Source organism: Asterias amurensis, chromosome 5 (assembly GCF_032118995.1).
Source record: "Asterias amurensis chromosome 5, ASM3211899v1".
Taxonomy (NCBI): Eukaryota; Metazoa; Echinodermata; class Asteroidea; order Forcipulatida; family Asteriidae; genus Asterias; species Asterias amurensis.
Window position 1 is genome coordinate 5165796 of NC_092652.1, and position 19915 is coordinate 5185710.

A 19915-nucleotide genomic window follows, 5' to 3' on the forward strand; every position below is an offset into this window, starting at 1 on the left:
GTCTTCTTTGACAATTACCAAACGGGTCCATTGACTTTTTTCATTTTACTTTTTTGTTGTTTTGTTGTTGTTGTTTTTTTTTTTTGGGGGGGGGGGGTGGGGGTGGGGGCTTCACAAGTATCCTCGGCTCATTATGCAACACCCCGTTCATCTAGTTTGTACCGCCTCGTTTCGCAATTGAGACGGGCCCTAACGGGACGGTGAGTAGAGGGCCGACGAGCGACACAATGTGAGGACGATTGAATAAAAGATCCGGACTATCAAATGAACTTGCCGAACCTGCAAAACAGCTGTGCATTAATGAAATCATATCACTGAATGAATTGCCTCACATTTTCTCCACGGCTCCTTGCAGGTGCACTCTAATGATATACTCTTGATGTGAGGTGGTGGTGGTACCAGCTGAGTGAGAGTACTCGACGTTTCGTCTGTGTCTTCATGGTGGTCTTGGTAATTATCATCTTTGAGCCATTGCCCTCAAACAATATTTACTGCCATACACATCACCGTTGCCGTTTTCCTCCATTGTTTTTGTAATTGAAATGATCGGTTCAACTACTGTGTCAGTCGTTGGGGGCACGGGGGTTCGGACCACAGAGTTGCCCGAAAATAGGCATGCCTAAATGTCAGTCACGGTCTTAGGTCGTCATCGTCACCGTTGTCGTCTGCCGTCGTCGTCGTTGTCACCGTCGCATTCCTCCATGACGTTACCTAATTCTAACCTCCTCTTTTACAACCCACTCCCCTTCCTCCCCTCCTCCCTCCTGTTCGCATCTGGGGTTCACTCCGCATTCCTCCTTGAGCTTCCCCCTCCCCTTCCCCATCCCCTCTCCCCTATCCCACTCCCCTCCTTGCCCCCCCCCCCCCCCGTGCATCCGGAGTTCACTCCCCTTCCCCCTGAGAAGAGAGTTTTCTAAACCCGTTAATTGACACGTCACAATCGATTTTTTTTTCTCGGTGCAAATTTGTCACACAGATGCGGCCAGGGCTCTCTCTCTGGCCAAGCATCGATCTGCACAGTGATTTAGATTCGATCAGCGAAGCGAGAAAGGCGTCTTAAGCCTTCGCGCCTTGTCTCTTTCTTCAAACACAACCGCATCATTTTGTGTTTTCCGTCCTCCTTAAAGGGTTTGGGTACTTGTTGTACAACACGAAACACAAACGTCCATATTAGATTTAACTTAAAGGCAGTGGACACTTTTGGTAATTATTACTCAAAATAATTTTTAGCATAAAAAAAACTTACTTGGCAACAAGCAATGGAGAGCTGTTGATAGTATAAAACACTGAAAGAAACGGCTCCCTCTGAAGTAACGTACGGTAATTTCTCACTCAAAATAAAAAATACTTCAGGCCTAAAGCATTTTTAGGCATCTGGAAGCACACAAATTATTGTGCAACAGTGGTGTTTTTTTTTTCATTCTTTCATTATCTTTTTGCAACTTCGACGACGAATTGAGTCCATATCTTCAAAGATTTGTTATATTGTATGCAAATGCTCAGATACAGCAAGTGAGAATACTGGTCTTGGACAGTTACAAAAGGTGTCCAGTGCCTTGAAAAAGTAGACTGAAACTTTCAGCCTTAGTTGGTTGTCCCTGGTACTCAACACTATTTGTAAAGACTGTGTACTCAAAATGAGAGGGATTTAACATCTATTATATCGTTGCGGTACCCGCTGCCAAAACATAGGGTTCGAACTGCCTCTAGCTACCGGGCAACCTCGGTAGTCTGGTTGGTAAGACCTTGCCCTAGAATCCCACCCGAGTATTCCATGCCTGTGATATTTTTTTTCACAGGACTCGGGAAAGTACCGAGTATACAGTGCTAACACACATCGGTGTATGGGTAAAAAAACAAAATTAATATTCTTTATCCCCGATGCAAATTTAATATCTATTAAAAAAGATTTAAAAGTAATAGTCCAAAGGATTGTTATTAGGGACCAAATTACTTTAACAATTAAAAATGTATCCTAAGCAATTAAAATTCAAATCTGCATTGGAGTATAATCCTTCGAATTAACATTGAAATCCCTCCCATTTAGAGTTGGTATTATGTTACTTATCAAACATTAATGTAATTGTTTGTTGCCTTCGATATCTTCCAAGAAAGGGTATACGTACGTTTGGTAATAACTAATTAACTTATATTAATAAATACCTTGGACGGTTTCAAGTCTCTGATTGGTCAAAACCCGGTCACGTGTGGGGAGTGTTAACGGTGGTATAAAGACCGGCTTTGGAAAATAGCGAATAAGTGGCCACTAAATCAGCATACATTGTGTAAACCTTGCGCGTTGCACTGTATCGCACGCTTATTTATATCCCTGTTAGTTTCATCGCAACTTCGCGCACTTCGCGTACGCGCGCTGAAAATGTATCAATTGAGTGCGCTCGTATAACATGTGCGCGCGTATAAACTGACGACGCCGAGCTCGTGCGCGCGTTTTAATGCACAAGGAACAGCTATCGTCCAATCATTTGCCTCCTTTGACCCCAGTGAAGGCGCTGAACAGATCATTATTTCAAAGAGTCACTGGTCTCAAAGATCAGTAATGTGATTAACGCACGAAAGAGATGGGAACCATCAAAAGCTCGAATATGGCCCCTGAACCTGTCTGGAAGTGCCGCCGAGAGAAAAGTTACAACATTTGGACAATTTTAGCCGTTTAATTCGCTAAAAAAGGTATTTATTAATGGGAATAACAGTGTTCGTACCCGGTCTTCACTGCGTGGTGATGACCTTGGTTGGTGGCTGGCGCTGTTAACGGACCTCGCCTCCGGCTCGGTCCGTTAACAGCGCCAGCCACCAACCCGGTCATTACCACGCAGTGAAGACCGGGTACTCGCACTGTTATTCCCTAATTAATGATGGCAACGAAAACATGGTTAGAAGCCTGCAGTAGCTATTGATAACATAAAGCATAATTAGAAACATTGAACTTCGAGGTAATCCTGTTTTAGGATTTCAATCCGTCGGATGGCACTTTCAAAACTCTGTAGTAATTAATGTTTGCAGAAGGCGGGGAAACGCATACCGGCAGCACATTATGTCACTCAACAGCCGCGACTGGAAATAAGACTAGTGGAATTTGGCGGCCATTTATGGGAGTCAAAATCTTGACTCCCATTAATGGCGGAGCGGAGGCAATTTTGTATGGATCATTATTTTCTACTTTTTAAACATCTTTCCGACCGTGTTGATTTTACACCAAACCCTTTTTATAGCCCCAAAACGCCCAACAGAGCAAAACCCAAAGTCAACGTGTTCCTTTAATGGATGTGATTAGAAACCTATATAATTAAGATGATTTATGGTGCGTTGATTTCTGTTCTTCCAAATAGCACAGAGCCTATTATCAGCGGTAATTATAACTTAATTAATCTCTTAATCAAATTATTGAAGACACAGTTGGCACAATTATTTTCAAGCTGAAAACCCTTTAAGTTCTAAGTGAACTAATGATTTGAGCGGGGCAAAGATTGACAACTAAAATAATGCAAGAAGTAAACGATAATCAAGATTTACGGTTTTTCACGAAACAACCAAACAACCATGTCACATGTACAATTTGTGACTGGTATCCTGCTCATTTCTGCTTCATGTTTGACTCCCATAAATGGCCGACCGTGTAAGTTCGCAAAGTAAAAGGAAAACCGCGCAATTTCAGGCAAATTTGTGTGAATCACTGTATTCTACTTTTAACATCTTTCCAACCATATGCATTTTTTTTTCAACGGTTACAAAACGCTTTTTATAGACCAACTCGTCCGATCCAAGGCAACGTGTTCCTTTAAGCAGCTCTATGAAATTGAGCCTTGGTAAAAACCAAAAACAAAACCAACCCAGGGATTCTGTTTCCCGCCGCCCCGGCTTCCGTCCCGTTACACCCACTCCTTTTTGTTTTCTTCATTCATTATTCTGTTTTTTTTACTCGAGAGAGAGAGAGAGAAACAGAGATAGATAAGTCTGTTGATCCTTATCATTTAACGCTGATGTACTACTACCCCCTTCGAATTATTGAATTTGCGATGAGATTTTTAATTGCACCTGATCAAACAACGAGTAGCGAGTGCTTAGCGGAGCGACGCAGAGCAGATTGATGGGACGATCGGAGCACCTGCACCCACGAATTCGATTATTCCGGCGCGGTCGTAGACGACCGGAGAGAGGGGAAAATAGATGATGTTTTGAAGGATAATTGCGAGAGACGATTTGGTTAATCCAGCAAGGCTGCGTTTTATAAATGAAGCCTTAAAGGCACTAGACATGATTGCTAATATGTCAAAGACCAGTATTCTCACTTGATGTATCCCAACATAATGCATCAAACAACAAATCTGTGAACAAATTGGCTCAATATTGTAATTTGAAGTTGCGAGAAAAGAATGAACGAAAACACATTTGCTGCACAAGTGTCGGCTTGTAGGTGCCCAAGAAAGGCACAGGACGTGTTTGGTAATAATGCCAAAGACCAGTGTTCTCACTTGGTGTGTAAACCCAATATTATACATAAATTAATAACAAATCTTTAACAATTTGGGCTGAATTAGCAGTCGAAGTTGCAAGACATTTAATATAATGACAGGAAAACACCCTCAGGCTCGAAGTTTTTTCTCAGATTCAAATATTGTATAGTTAGAAATTACCTCTTTCTCAAAACCTACATTACTTTAGAGGGAGTCGTTTTTCACAATGTTTTATCAACAGCTCTCCGTTGCTCGAACACCAAGTCATTTATATGCTCAAAATAATTGTTAACAGAAAACTTATCGAGAGCTGTTGATGGTATTAAACATTGTGAAAAACAGCTCACTCTGAAAGAAGCAATTGCTCACTAAAATATTTTAATTGATTTCGAAGCACACGACTTGCGCGACAAGGGTGTTTTTTTCGTCCATTATTCTCTTGCAACTTCGACGAACAATTGAGTTCAAATTTTCACAGGTTCGTTAGTTTATGTATGGATAATTACCAAAGGTGTCCAGTGCCTTTAAGACGATGAATTCCTTTCTCTTCTTCCTCTTCGTCTTCAACTTGTCTCTCCCATTTCTCTTTCTTTTTCTCCTTCTTATTATAATATTCCTGTTCTTGAGAACTGATTAATGCGGATTTCTTCCCAAGGCGAGGTTGAATCCTGGACCCAATTTCAAAGCGCTGCTTAACGGTAAGCAAACAAGTTTAGCAGAAAATTTGTCTAAGGTAGACAAGCGGGCTAGCAGAAAAACTGGGCGGCCATATTGCGCGTTTACCTTGGATTTGCATTGTGACGTTATTTATTTTCGTGAGGTAAGCACCGGGAGGTAAGCATGCCTTTTCGTGTGTTTTTGGTTAGCAGCGCTATGGAAATCGCACAGTAAGCACAAAATCGGCCGCTAAGCAGCGCTATACAATTGGGCTCTAATCTGCTGTCACTATTGATTAATCTATGTAGACCTTGTTTATGAATAGCTCGGCGTGTGTACTATTAATGCCTCTAAAGGTTTTAGCTGATTTGTGTTTTGACTGTGTATATTTTGGGGCTTTTCTTTTAATGACGTTTCTTTAAAGGCACTGGACACTATTGGTTATTATTCAAAACAATTGTTAGAATAGAAACTTACTTCGTTAAAATGAGCAATGGGGAGCTGCTGATAATATAAAACTAAAACATTATTAAAAGCCTTTTATTAGGCATCTTAAAGCGGACACATTGTGTGCAACATGGGTGTTTTTCTTTCATTCTCTTGCAACTTTGATGACCATTTGAGTTCAAATGTTCACAGATTTGTTATTCTATATGCATATTATTATTTGGAAACACAAAGTGAGAATAATATCCTTGGTCTTTGACAATAATCAGAGGTGATATGACCAGTGCCATTAAAGGTGATTTTAAGTGGGTGGCTTTTTAATTTGATATGTTTTTTCCAGTCTTTGAATTAAATGCCGTCGTCGTCGTCGTTGTAGTCGCTGAAGTGAAACCATACTTTCGGGGGGAAATTATATCATTTTAGTGACACAAGTTAAAACAAAATTCCCATTAGTTCTGTTTCGTCCTTGTAACTCCATGATTGGAATGAGTCTCATCTTCATTTTGAAATTAAACACAATGCCTTCGCCAAGGACCTTGCTGATCAGCATCGTGAACGCCAGCCTCATCGGAGCATGCTTGGCCTTAAAGAGTTTCCAATCTAGAGACAGATGAGTCAGGCAGGTAACGGAAACAATAACGTAACATCACATGAGGTATGCTCTGACGGAAATAATGACGTCATAAGAACACGAGGCACGCTCTGACGGAAAGAATAACGTCATAAGACGATGAGGCACGCTCTGACGGAATAATGACGTACGAATTATATAAGGTACGCACTGACAGTAAAAAATGATGTAAACAAAACAGGAGGCACTCCGACGAAACGAATTACGTCATTGGCACGTGAGGCACGCACTGACGGAAAGAATGACGTCATAGGCACACGAGGCACGCACTGACGGAAATAATTGCGTAGAATCACATGTGGCACGCACTGACGAAAACAATGGCGAAGCAATAACATTGCTGAAGGAAATGATAAAGTGATAGTGTCAGAAATCTCACAATGACGAAAATAATGGCGTACGAATTGAAATAGTCGGGCACTTGTGCCGGAAATAATGTAGTAAGCGTCACATGAGTCAGGCACCAACAGAAAAAAACTACATAAGAATTACATGTGGCACGCACTGACGGAAAGAATGACGAACGAGTCGCACGAGTCGCATACTTTGGGGAAAACGTAAGAATCAGATGAGTCGGACACTCACGGAGACAATGATGTAAAACTCACATGAGTCAAGCATTCACAGAAATAACGCATGAGTCAGCCACTCGCCACGGAAATAATGACGTAATAACCACTGCTGGAGTGGCGTATAGATCACAGTAGTCCAGACGGAAACAATGACAAAGAGATTTATAAACAGTTACTTCTTATAAACCGCAAACCGTTTACTCACTCAAATATGACCACCGAAAGTAAAAGCATTATCTGACAACAAAATATTTGAAAACTAAAGAAAGTCGGAAAAAACAAGGATTGCAATTCTTGAGAAAAAAAATTGCGTCCGGGAGACTGCCCCGTGAAGCAGAGAAAGGAAGCTGCTACCTCAATAATGTACTGACTCCATTTATTTGCCTGAACATTATTTGATACGCGTGTTAAAATAAACGTGTGTTTGAAGTACAGATCTGATTTTTTTTCAAAAGGCATTTCCGAGCGAATTGGAATTCAATTATCAAACGCTTGCATAATTATCCGGGGGGGGGGTCTAAAAAACTGAAATGCAATCACTTTCTTACTGATTGCGTCTACGGATATAAATTATTGGGTGATGCATTATTGAATTACAGGAATGAAATTCTAATTCGATCTGATTAAAGTCCCCTACCTCCCTGCCATGGCCCCTAAAAAACATAGCTCGTCAAATTGTCCTATCCTCTGACGTCACTGTGACGTAGCGTCGGGGACAGTCACAGGCAATTGTTGTAATGTCAAGGTGACCCATTTGGAATTGATAATGAAGCAAAATGCTGTCATTATGCATGGTTTTGGGTGAAAAATGGTAGTTTCAAAAATTACAGGCTTTCTATTTTGATGAGATCACAAATCGAGATGACCAAGGACGCAGACCTTACATAATATAATTATTATCTAAATCACATTCAAATCAATTATTAAGGACCTGATATCAACAGACCAATTTGATTAACGGATTTATCAGGGCCTAATTTAATAGAGCTGCTTAAGCACAAGAAGTATCTAAGCACAACAACAATGCTTACCAGACTATAAGGTTACCATTCAAAATACCAGGTCACATAGACAAATCGTGATGGCTGGTATCCTGCTTGTTTCTGCTAAGCGGGGAATTGTTTAGCAATATTCTGCTCTGTAAGCAGCTCTGTGAAATTTGGCACTGGTGAGCAAAAATAGAGAAAAGCTCAGATGGTAACCATTTCCTGCTGAGCAATATTGTTGTGCTTATTAAAGGCAGTGGACACTATTGGTAAATAACTCAAAATAATTATTAGCATAAAACCTCTTGGTAACGAGTAATGGGGAGATGTTGATAGTTTTAAACCTTGTGAGAAACGGCTCCCTCTGAAGTAACATAGTTTTCGAAAAAGAAGTAATTTTACACGAATTTTAATTCGAGACCTCAGAATTAGAAATCAAGCATCTGAAAGCACACAACTTCGTGTGCTAAGGGTGTTTTTTTCTTTCAATATTATCTTCGAAGACCAATTGGGCTCAAATTTTCACAGGTTTGTTATTTTGTGCATTATTATGTTGAGACACCAAGTGAGAAGACTGGTCTTTGACAATACTTATCAATAGTGTCCATTGTCTTTAAGATCGAGTTTAAATAATCGGGGCCTTACCATTATGAAATAAAAACAGGAAGACCATTTGGATTTGTATATGTTGAAACGATAAATATTATGTTGAAGTTTTTGTTACAACGATGGGGTTATGCCTTGAAAAAAAAAAATGTAAGGCAAGTCCCCCCCCCCCCCCCCCCCCCCTCCTCTTAGCCTGAACATCTGACGTGACACTTTGAGGCTCGCAGTACGCCAAATATACAAGTCATGAGCGGCCGGCCGCGGTCTAGGAAAATCTGGAGACTCTCTACCCCCCCCCCCCCCCAAACGGGAAATCATGGGCTTCAGGTGGTTGGTTCAAAAGAGGGCGCTATAGAAGAAGTTTGTATACACAGTTCGCCGTACGGAGACAGAATCTCGAGCCACACCGGTGTGGCAGGAGATTCCGTCCACCCGACGGAGATTCGGTTCCCCATAATGGAAAACTGTGTACAAACTTTTGCTGGTAGCGCCCTCTTTTGAATCATCGTCCTCAGTCCATGTTCACATTGGGATGGGGGGACCGAATCTCTTGCGGACAGAATTCCCTGCGAAAAAATTGACCTCAAATCACTTCATAACAAGATTTGCACGTAAACAAAACAAACATCACATAATATTTTTTATGCATAGTGCAGCTATGATGCAGTTTGGGGTCGGGTCAATTTTGTAAGTCATCTCAGTCAGTTAGGTTAGCATCGGTCAGGTCATGGGTCAAATCAGTTGGCCGAAGTAGTCGGTCAGCAGTTTTTTCGTTTGGTTGTCAGTCTGTCAGGTCTTCCTTCTGTTGGTTCACTGGTCGGTCAATCGGTTAGTTCAATCATTCTCATTCGGTCAGGTCAGCAGTTTCACCCGTAGTCTTTCAGCTGAGCGGTCCGTAGTCCCAGACACGACAGGCAGTCAGACAGATGTCAGTTGAATTAATACTGGTCTAGTCAGTCAGTGTTGGTTGTTGGCAAATAATATGTCAAGGTATTGCGGGAAGTTTCATTGCTTACATAATCATAATGCGAGGTTCATCAATGTTTTTTGCAGGATCTTTTTTTTTTTTTTAGATTGTGATCGGGTTTATAATTTTTGTTTTTTGTTTTGTATGTAGTGTTTATAAAGGTGATTCCTTGGCTGCCGCTTCCCATCAGGTCAGGTTGAGTTGTATCGTAAACTTGATTCCATAGGCCTCCAAAGGTATGGATTCTTACTAGCATCTCCTGTACAAAGATATTGACAAAATAATTCGGGAGACCACCATAGGCCTAGATAGCAGTTTGTATAGCTCCGGCACCATAACCCGGAGGTCTCTGGTTCAAATCCTGCTATGATATGTAGTTCATCCTGTTATTAGAAAAAAAATGTTTTTTCCAGAGTCATTGGGCCAGATAAATAAAAACTAGCATTTCCTTTTACTAGTCTTTTGCTTAAATCCTTATAAATAAAAGTATGCCTTAATATTGCTAGTAATTGGTCGAACTAGTAGGTAAAATCAATGCTTGAGGGACTCTTCTAATTGAGATGTAAATAAAACCGACATTTTACTATTACCTGATAGTTTCACAAAATACTGGGCCGTATAAAGGACAGCATTAACAAAATGTCGATAAGTTTAAGATCAGGCCTGAGAATTTGCTCAAATCTCTATAAATAACCTTTTACTGGAAGAACACCTATTACTTGAACGGATTAGTAAGTGGTCGGAGAAAAGCACAATAGCGAGATATTCAGGAGTATAACAATAGAGGCATGGACTCGCAGATCAATATCGATTAACTGAAATGCAGGTGGGGTAGTTTCCACTTAGTCAAGTTTTTGATGGCAGCAGTGGCTAAGAGGAAACAGCCAGCCTCTCCACGCCAGAGCTCCAGAGATTGGTTCTTTTAGAGCAATTAAAGTACACAACAAATTTATAAGTAACATTTATAGTTGGATCATTAGGCCAAGGGAAAAATAACCCTTAAATACTGACGCGATACCGAGCCATATAAAAAATATGCAACACTGTTGTTTAAGTCAAATCTCAAGCTTCTCATGCAGTAGCTTGTAAAAATACAAGTAATCGCTACAGTATGTTAGTAAACTGTCGTTTTTATTTATATATCTATAAGTGAAAGGTAATCCAGCGAGCAAAATGTTCATGCCTGATCTTTTACTTTTCAGTCTTCTTGCTAATGCTGAACCTTTAACTTGATAAGTAATTGCTAGTTTTTATTTATCTGGCCCATTATTCCCCACTTCTTGTGGTTTCACGTGTTTATCATTCAGTAGAGGGCGCTGTTCTAAACTCCCAGAATTTACACTCCATAAAAAGAAAAAAAAAAAAAAAAAAACTAGGGAGTCGAGTGTAAGCACATACACACACCGCGTCAGCTGTTGTCAGCAGACCGAGTGTCACTTTGTCCCATGGAAATCAAGAAAACGCTGAACATGCAGGTTCGCCGAGGTTTACAGAGTAAGTTATGTGCCGTATCTGTTATCATCAAAGTGTTGGTAAATTGTGTGGGTTCATTTCATGCGGTTTTCGTTCCTTTTTTCGTTTTGTGTAAATTATTGTCCAGTTTCCGGACAAGGGGAAGTTCAATTACAATTAGTTAGGCCTGCCTACCACCACTGGCAGTGACTGGTAGTACCAGTACCACCTACAGTACTACGCCAAGCCTAGGGCCTACTTCATTTTTAATTTTGAGTTAAAGACACTGACCGGACACTGGACACTGGACACTATTGGTAATTGTCACTTCAGAATCAGATTCAGATCAGAGGGAGTCGTTTCTCCCAATGTTTTACTTTAATTTTTATACTATCAGTATCATCAACCTCTCCCCATTAATAGTTACACATTATTAACAAGGGTTTTATTTTTTATGCTAATTATTTTAAATAATTACCGTCAATAGCATAGTCACTAATAGCCCCACTTGTGTGGCCAAGGATACATGTAGCTGAATCCTTAGCCACACATCCACACCATTTCCTTATGCAGCTAAGATTTTAAGAAATAAAAAATTCTGGTGGCTTATCTACGAGCCACCCGTCAGTATAAACCGGCTGAATGTGTACACCTAACTCTTAGCTTGCTTTGTGTGTATTGAAAAGTGAAACAAATAAAATTTTTAAAAGGAATTTTTAACAATAACTTTGCTACCTTTCGCCGACTCTAATTTCATCGATTCGTGCACGGCGCAGCCATCTTAGAATATGACGTCATCGGCCTGCCGAGCTGTGGGTTGGGTGCGAATACAAATCAACGGCTGTTTTATGTGAATTAAGCTTGTGTATTTTTACGCACATGTGCTTCGTAAATGTAGTTCACGGAAAGTACTCAAGCTTATTCACAAGGGTGTTTTTTTCTTTCATTATTATATTGCATCATCGAGATCGATGACCAATTTAGCTAAATTTTCAAAGGTTTGTTATTTTATGCATAAATGTTGAGATACACCGAGTGAGAAGACTGGTCTTTGACAAACTACCAATAGTGTCCAGTGTCTTTAAGCCCCAGTATTCCAGTGTTTGTTTTAGCAGATCAAACTCGCCCGCAATTCACAGGTCCCCCTGACTGTCATTTTGAAAAACGGTCGAGATTCCTCAGTTCAATTTTCAGGCTGGCAGACTTGAGATACATGTAATCAATTAGAAAGTGAATTTATTTAGCCTCAGCTTAGTAAAGTTTAAAAATATTGTAAGTCCGCATTAACAGAGGAAAGTCTTCTAAATCCAGCAAAATCCACTTGTAATTTGTGTCTTCCTTAAGATCGGTGAAACTTCATCGCAGATAGCTGTCAAGTTTAAGACCCGGTTAAGCACAGTGTGCTCAACGTATCACTTAGCACAGATACACTGTACAAGGACAAGATCACAAGGGCAGTGCACAAGGGTGTCATCGTACACATAGGGTGTCGCTCCATGGTGGTTGTGAACTTTAGGCCAGGAACTGCCCTGATTTTCTGGGCGTGGCTACTTTCGCCAAGGGCCATTCTACCAATATTCGAAAGAACCCAACAATACCTTGGGGAACTTTTTTTTATTTTTATGCTCAATGTATCTTACATTCACGTATGCACCTGTACATCCCCGCTGCCTCAACCCTCTAAAATTTAATCAATTAGGACTCCTATACAACCTCTATAATTAGCTGATTGAAAAATATATTTCCTCTTTGAAATCTTTCAAAATATAATGTAAAAAGACTTACTTATGATCTTTGGAAGTATACTTTGAGAAGGTTGGTATTTGAACAGTGCACCGAACACCAAGGATCAGACAGGGTACCAAATGTGGACTGCATGAAGTTTAAGGCCTGTGTGCCAAACCCCTCCCCTCTGCTCCCTCCCCTCTTCCTCCCTCCAAGCCCCAAAAGGCAAGCGTCCCGTCAAGCAGGCAGCGTTGATTATCCTTTTCCTGGTGGGTGGTTACTCCAGCCATTTGTACTGTCTTAGATCTTACAGCGCCGGATAAATAACTTCCTCTTTCCCAGACCGGGCTTCGTAATTGTACACAAAATGTAGCTGGAAATCAAGTCCACTCGTTCATTAGTAGTTTTGGTCGCCAGCTGGAGAGCAGAGTCTTTGAAGACGGTTGTGTGTTTTTTATTCCACGAGGCGAGAACACAACAAAGTGACTCACCATGTATCGTTGTTGAGAGGAACCTATGTAGAAGCTCTTTGTTGAATTTGTAAGTTTCATGATTTCATTCACCTTTACATGTGTTTTGCTTTTACATATGTCACACTTTTAACGTTAAGTTTGGAAGTTCTATGATTAAAGCCATTGGACACTTTCGGTAAACAGTATTATCCAAGGCCCACACTTCGTGTATCACAACTTCTGTATAAAATAACAAACCTGTCACGATTCCTTTGTTCTGCGGGTTTGTCTGACCCCACGTTTTTCAGAAATTTGGCTTGGAGCGTTCTGAGTTCTGACTAAAAACCATTTTTACCATGTTTTAACGTGAGGTAAGAGACTCGTTATATTTTTTATTTTTCCTGGATGGACTGCTATTAGAAAACTGTAATACCTCCCCCCTTGAGATCATCCTTTATTGGCTGTTTAAGTTGACTTGCACTTTTGGAGGGGAATATTGTTCCATTTTGACCTGTGTAGCCGAAAGTGCTGCAGCCAAGTGATTTTGTTGAATTTTGCTTGCAAAGTGTTAGCGGGCCAACATATACATGTATGTACATGCCATACATAACATTGTGAGTTTGCTTTATGCAGATTTCAAGTATGTACATTTAATATAGACGGGTGTTCAAGCCAGGCTAAGTTTGTGGAATTGCTGCGTTGAGAATGCTGACATTGCATTCTTCCAAGAAAAAAAATACACATCTCCCTGAGTCTGAGGAAAGATTGGTGTGCTAGACATGTACATGTAGGCCCTAACTCAAATTTTCTCATTGGCAGATTTTGTCCTACTGCCAGCAGTGTGTTATAAATATTGCAGCTTAACAAAAATTACACAAATGGACATGATGGAAGAAACTATGTTCGCCGTCAGGTGATGTGTCGGGGCACACAGGACAACTTTTCCAGGCAACTTGGAAGCAGTCAACTGCAGTGCATGCTACATGTGTGTTTGTACAGCATCACTTTGGTAGCACTTAAGAAAGCAGCATCCCAAAGAAAAGTATCGTTAACGTTCAAATGTGAATACCTTTTCTTCTTGGAGATCGCCTGGAACTGGTTGCCTGTAAATTGCCTCGTGTGACAACATGGGCCTTTAAAGACACTGGACACTAGTGGTGGTGTACTGTATCTCAAAATGCTTAAAATAATGAAAATTTTAGCTCAATTGGTCATCAAAGTTGCGAGAGAATAATGGAAGAAAAACGTTCTTGTTGCACAAGTTGTGTGCTATCGGATGCTTGATTTCGAGACCTCAAAATCTAATTCTGAGGGTTCGAAGACGAATTCAAATATTTTAGTGAGAAATTACTTCTTTCTCAAAACCTACATTACTTCAGAGGGAGCTGTTTCTCATAATGTTTTATACTATCAACAGCTCTCCATTACTCGTTACCAAGTAAGGTTTTATGGTTATAAATGTTTTGAGTAATTACAATGTACCAATAGTGTCCAGTTCCTGTAAGGTTACTTCAAGTCAGTCTTGTTGACCTTGTGTGAGATATTCGGATTCAGTACAGGATCCTGTAGGATACCTGTTGGAAATGATGACTAGAATTATAAGTGCAGGAAGTCTACACTTAATTTCAAGTTCAAACTCTAAACACGCTTGTCGCTGGAGAGTTTTAAAAGTTAAACACTTTTTGTGATATTATCAATCAATTTCAAAAAATTATGGACTCATAAATAATATTTGAAAAAAATAAAGAAATTAATTGTTGAATCATAAACTCACTGAAGTGTACAGGCACAGTGTGATTGATCTTGATCAGTGGAGAACCCCAGAGGACAAACAAAATGGCTTCCACGGAGGAAGTTGCCTTAATTTGCAAAATTTTAGTTGATCATATTTTTGATTAGATTGGAATGGTTGAACTGTACTGACCTGCGATACTGTTCCGATTTGATCTGTATATCCGTAGTGTCCATTAGGTTTAATTCATACATGGGTATCCTGAGGTGTTGCCCAGTACACCTGGAAATCTGTATCCTGCAGTTGCTCTTGTAAAGCATGCTTTAAATTACATTGTATATTGAACAACCCTCCTCCCCCGCCCCCCTCCTAGCCCTGACCCCCCTCCTTGCCCTGACCCCCTCCCACCCCAATCCACCCATTAATGCATGATGCACATAATGTACACGCAACCTTCAGGATTGGGTGAACCTTTGTTCACTTCAGGGCCAGTTTCATGGCTCTGCTTATCCGCCGAATTCTGCGCTTACCATCACTATTCTCCGCTTACAATGCCCTGCATCGCCAGTTTTCTGTGCTACATGTAGCTGTGTATGCCTAGAATGCCGAGTAATGTGGAGTACACAAGTGCAGCTAAGCCAAAATTCCCCGCTTAACTGTGAAACATGCTTGACGTAACCAGAATTCCCTGCTTTAGTTAGGAAACGCTGATTCTTTGCTTGCGGTAAGCAGAGCCATGAAATTAGAACCTGTTATCTTGCTCATGTACACGTACGTACATTGTAGTCACTAACTAGAACCAAACCCTTAAGTGCATATTATATGGAAAGTTTCTGCATTACACACTACACAGCTAGATTATTTAACCTGTAATGATATTCCATTACAGTACCGTGATTCACTAACTGGATTATTAATGTAGAGAGCCTACATATTACTAACGTACATGTATGAGCTAAATGCTTCACTGTACACCCCTTTTTTATCCTGTCCTTGAAAGATGTACACTGTACTATGTAATGTTTAACTGTCCAGCAGTTCAGAGCATCAATCTCAAGTTCTGGTGGTTAAGTCATCGGGGTTTGGGTTCGAATTCTGGTCATGACACTTGTGTCCTTTAGCAAGACACTTCACTATAATTGATTTTGTCGACCCATATGGATCCCTGCGAGGGTAGGGGCTGATTTGTGTTTGAAAAGCCTTCTGAGTACTATATTGGCAGCCCGGGGCTGTGCACACACTCCCCAGGGACCTGAGAAAGATAACAGGATTATGTACTGCCCATTAATATTTTAAAATGTGTGACAAAAAGAACTAGATTATTTATATTATTATATTATTAAAATGTGCACAAAAAAGTGAAAACATCCTCTACTGTCTACAGTATTTATTATTTAAAACTCTCCCTTAAATAAATATTTAATTTGTATGAAATTTTAAGTGTGAATCATTTTCCTTTTGGATATTACTAAGATTTAGTATTCTGTATTTGCACTAAATGTAGTTCCTGTGACCTTGCCCCCAAATTTACTGCCAAAACTGATCTAAACAACTTTACTTGGTGTACGTACATATGTCAACCTTAAACAATTAATCTCTTCCTGACAGTATCAATGCAGATTTGTTTTCTCTCTGCATCACAAACTCTGGCATTTTTTAAGATGCGTTGAAATCATCCGCATAATTGCCTGCGCCTGGCATTAATTGCCAACTACATTACCGGAGTGCGCGAGAAGTTGTGAGCGTGTCATACAAAACCAATGATTCATGACGGACCTGTCTCGGCTCAAATCGGACAATCCTTAACATTAACATGAATATTAAAGGGTTTGCACAACATTTGTTAGAGTGAAAATATACATTAACTGTTTCCAGATTTGCACAAAGTTCCATTTTCATTGATTGTATGGTCATATTGATAACTTCCCTTGAAATCTACTTTCGCTTTTTAAAAAGTTTTTTTCAAAAATGATTTATACAAAACAATTTGAACTCGCAAGTCCAAAACTCAATTCGGCGGGTAACCTTTAACATGTTTAAACTGGTAATCATTTATCACAGTTTTGTGCTTATCACAAGAAGCTAAGATTAAGCTTTATGAAATTACAGGGCCTGATCTTTTGAGTAAGAAATTGGACATTGATTTAAATTTCTCCTCGTCTTTCGCTTTTTAAAAAGTTTTTTTCAGAAATGATTTACAAAACAATTTGATCTCCAAAACTCAATTTGGCGGGTAAACATTTATCACTGTTTTGTGCATAAAGCTTCTGTTAAGAAGCTAAGAAGCTTACATGTACACTGTATATAAAATTACAGGGCCTGATCTTTTGAGTAAGAAACTGGACATTGATTTAAATTTGCTTAAAAAGATATAATCTGAGTTATCAATTGTACTACGCATTCATCCCCAAGCCGGTCAAATTACATGTATTCAATAGTGCTACACAATAATCCATAGATGCCCTTGGGAATTTGATGCCAAGTTTGAAAGACAGCTCACCGGCATCGCACAGGACAGCACCTAAACAGTTTATAGTGTACTTCAGTAAAGTATGTGTCCAACATGCCTCAATAATCATGATAATACCTGTAGACATGAACAGCGAACACAATCAATTTCTCCTGTTAATATGCGGAAGTTTTTTATGTATTTGTTAATTTCCTCTGTGAGTTCTCCTCGTCTCAGTACAGTACAGTACAGAACACCCCCCTTTGCCTAGGTAGACTTGATTCAAGTCTAAGATCGCGGTTATTCTTCTGCGTCTCAGCCACGAAAAACGCCCCCACACTATTAGTTAACACGCGCCCTAAATCGCAATCTAATCGATCGTAGGCTAAATAACGAAGGTTGATTACAAGAGGGCGCTGTTTGTAGCGGCTATCAGGACTACTAAAAAGTCGCGATTAAAGACTTGGAACCAAGTCTACCCTTTTGCCAGATGAAGCGCATCAGCGATGGCCCTTTGATTCCCTCAGGAAATTGATGTCCCATTCAGGAAAAGATTGACTGCTTGTTGTTTTACATTGTGATGCATCCTGCGTTTCATGCTGCATAGATGAAGTACTGACCAAAATTAAGTAATTCCACAGCGACACAGGGAATGATCACTCCTTGGGTTTTACATGCAGGGCCATGGACAGGTACATGTAGCAAGGGATCAGCTGTTAAATGTTAAAAGGGGTCGCTTCACTTTGGTCAGTACTGTACGAACAGTGTACATAATCAGACATTGAACCTCGCTCTTGAAGGGGCACAGTGCTTTTGCTGCCATGCCCTTTTTTTTGCAAAGCTCAGTTTAAGTTTTAATTTTAAGTTGTCCTCATTATAGAGTTCCCCTTGCCAGAGGAAAATATGCTGTGCCCACTCAAGAGCGAACCAAAGTTCAGGTCCTCAGGTCAATTCACGGATGTAACAGTTTCTTGTAGTCTGCATAATAATTCCTCTTAAAATTTGTCTTGAGCATTGTGCTCCTTTCTTCCCCTTCCTTGTCTTCAAAACCGTTGACTTAATTAAATATTTCTCTTGGTTTCTCAGTATCTTTGTATTTAACTGCTTTTCAAATGTATTTTTTTATGTTTTGTGTTTGTTTTTTCCTCAGATCCTGTTTCCCCTAACCTGCGGCATTGACGGACATTTCCCAAGTGAAACGTTGTGACTACGTTCACTCTTTGAAATGTGCATGGGTTCAAAGCTCAACTCCTTGCGCAACACCAAACCCAAGATGGACGAAAATCAACAACAACAACAGGAAAGTAAACAGCATGAAGAAAAACAACTCCTTCCTGAGAAGCAGCCGCCGGAGAAACAATTAGTCGGCTCGCCTCGTCAAGATCGCGAGAAGGGAGACAACAAGAATCATTCCCCGCTAGAGGCTGTGAAGGAGGCCCTTCACCAGCTTCGCGTCATGAAGGACTATGCCAACCTTGAGGCTAAGGACAAGATCAAGCGTATCGCCGATTGCTTCTGGAAATCCGAAGATCAGCGGGAGGAGATTGCTAACGTCTTTGCGAAGGAAAAGGGACCGGGTGAGTTAATTGCTATCCCGAGTGTTCTGCATGGCTTTTAAAGGTTTACTCATGTGCAACTTGATCGTTCTGTATCTTTACCAGTTTACGTACACTGTTTTGTTTTTAGGCTGTGCCTTGAACATATTGTTTCAATAAATTGCATCTTATGAAGTAGTTTTTGTTAGGCCTTGGCCCAATTTCATAGAGCTGCTTAACAATGGATTTTGTGCTTAATGGGTGCACGGGCGCACCTTGCAAATTTTCATTTAATAGCCTTGCTTTTAAAAGCAAGGTTTTTCGCTTAAAAGCGGTTAGCAAGTAAAAAGGGTCTTGAAGCCTCCAATTTGTGCTTTTAAAGCACCCTGTTTAAGCACAGCACATAGTGCAACACCATTGCAACACGTCGTTAGTGTGGCGGGGCAGCTGTGTGTATTTTACTTGTGTGTGTGCGGTAGGTGCAGCGAAGTAAACGACTGTATAAAATGTTTTGGAAATGTTGTAGGAATGTATCTTCTTGTTTACTCTCAAGTTATTGTGCGAACATTTCAAGGGGCGCTTTGAACCATTACAAATAATACATACAGTTATCAGACAGAGAAGGTGATTTTTTTTATCACCACTCTGGGGGTGATTTTAGTTGTGGCAAAATGCTGAAAATGCTCTTAGTAGTGTATGTCAAGTCTTATGCACTTAGTGCAAAGCCCTTGTTAACGTATTTTCTGTCTGTTTTGATCTACATTATTGTAATAGAGACTATATGGCTGGCTTGTGATCGCTGTGCATGAGAGTCTTTTTCCTTTTGTGTTTCCTTTTTCAGTTTGATATCTAGTTCTTCACTAGATAGAGTCTGTTTCTGGCCGTTACTGTAGATGCATGCAAATGCCTTAATTACCTTAGCACATCTCTGCAAGCTCTGTGCCCCAAATTGTGCCATGTCCAACTTTCCGGTAAGTGCCCCTTTACTCCCTTTATATATGCCTTATATGTTTGTTTTTGTATAAGCTGGTATTAGTACCGGATGTTGACGCTATCTACATACTATACAAATTTGTATTGTCCCATTCCACACCGGAGGGATGCCTGGGCGTCTTTTGGGTATCCCTGGGTATCCCTTTGGACACCCTGGTCAACCTTGAGGGGGATCCTGGGCACCATTTTAACTGTCTAAGTGTTTTGGGGGCACCCATGGTGTCCTTGGACTTCCGTGG

The 19915-nt window shown here is 40.3% G+C and overlaps 1 protein-coding gene across 3 annotated transcripts in view; it reads left to right on the plus strand.

Annotated features, from left to right (window-relative positions):
• The first annotated feature begins 10745 nt into the window (after positions 1–10745).
• The window catches only part of LOC139937033 (uncharacterized), a 28883-nt gene continuing 19713 nt past the window's right edge, over positions 10746–19915 (plus strand). Inside the window, exons 1-2 of one of the 3 annotated variants that reach the window (XM_071931986.1) lie at positions 10746–10832; positions 18299–18725. In XM_071931986.1, the coding sequence (XP_071788087.1) occupies positions 18374–18725 (352 nt within the window). In that variant the 5' untranslated portion in view covers positions 10746–10832; positions 18299–18373. Of the gene's footprint in view, positions 10833–12756; positions 13056–18298; positions 18726–19524; positions 19655–19915 lie in introns of those variants that run through there. The other 2 variants (XM_071931987.1, XM_071931988.1) reach the window with 2 other exon arrangements.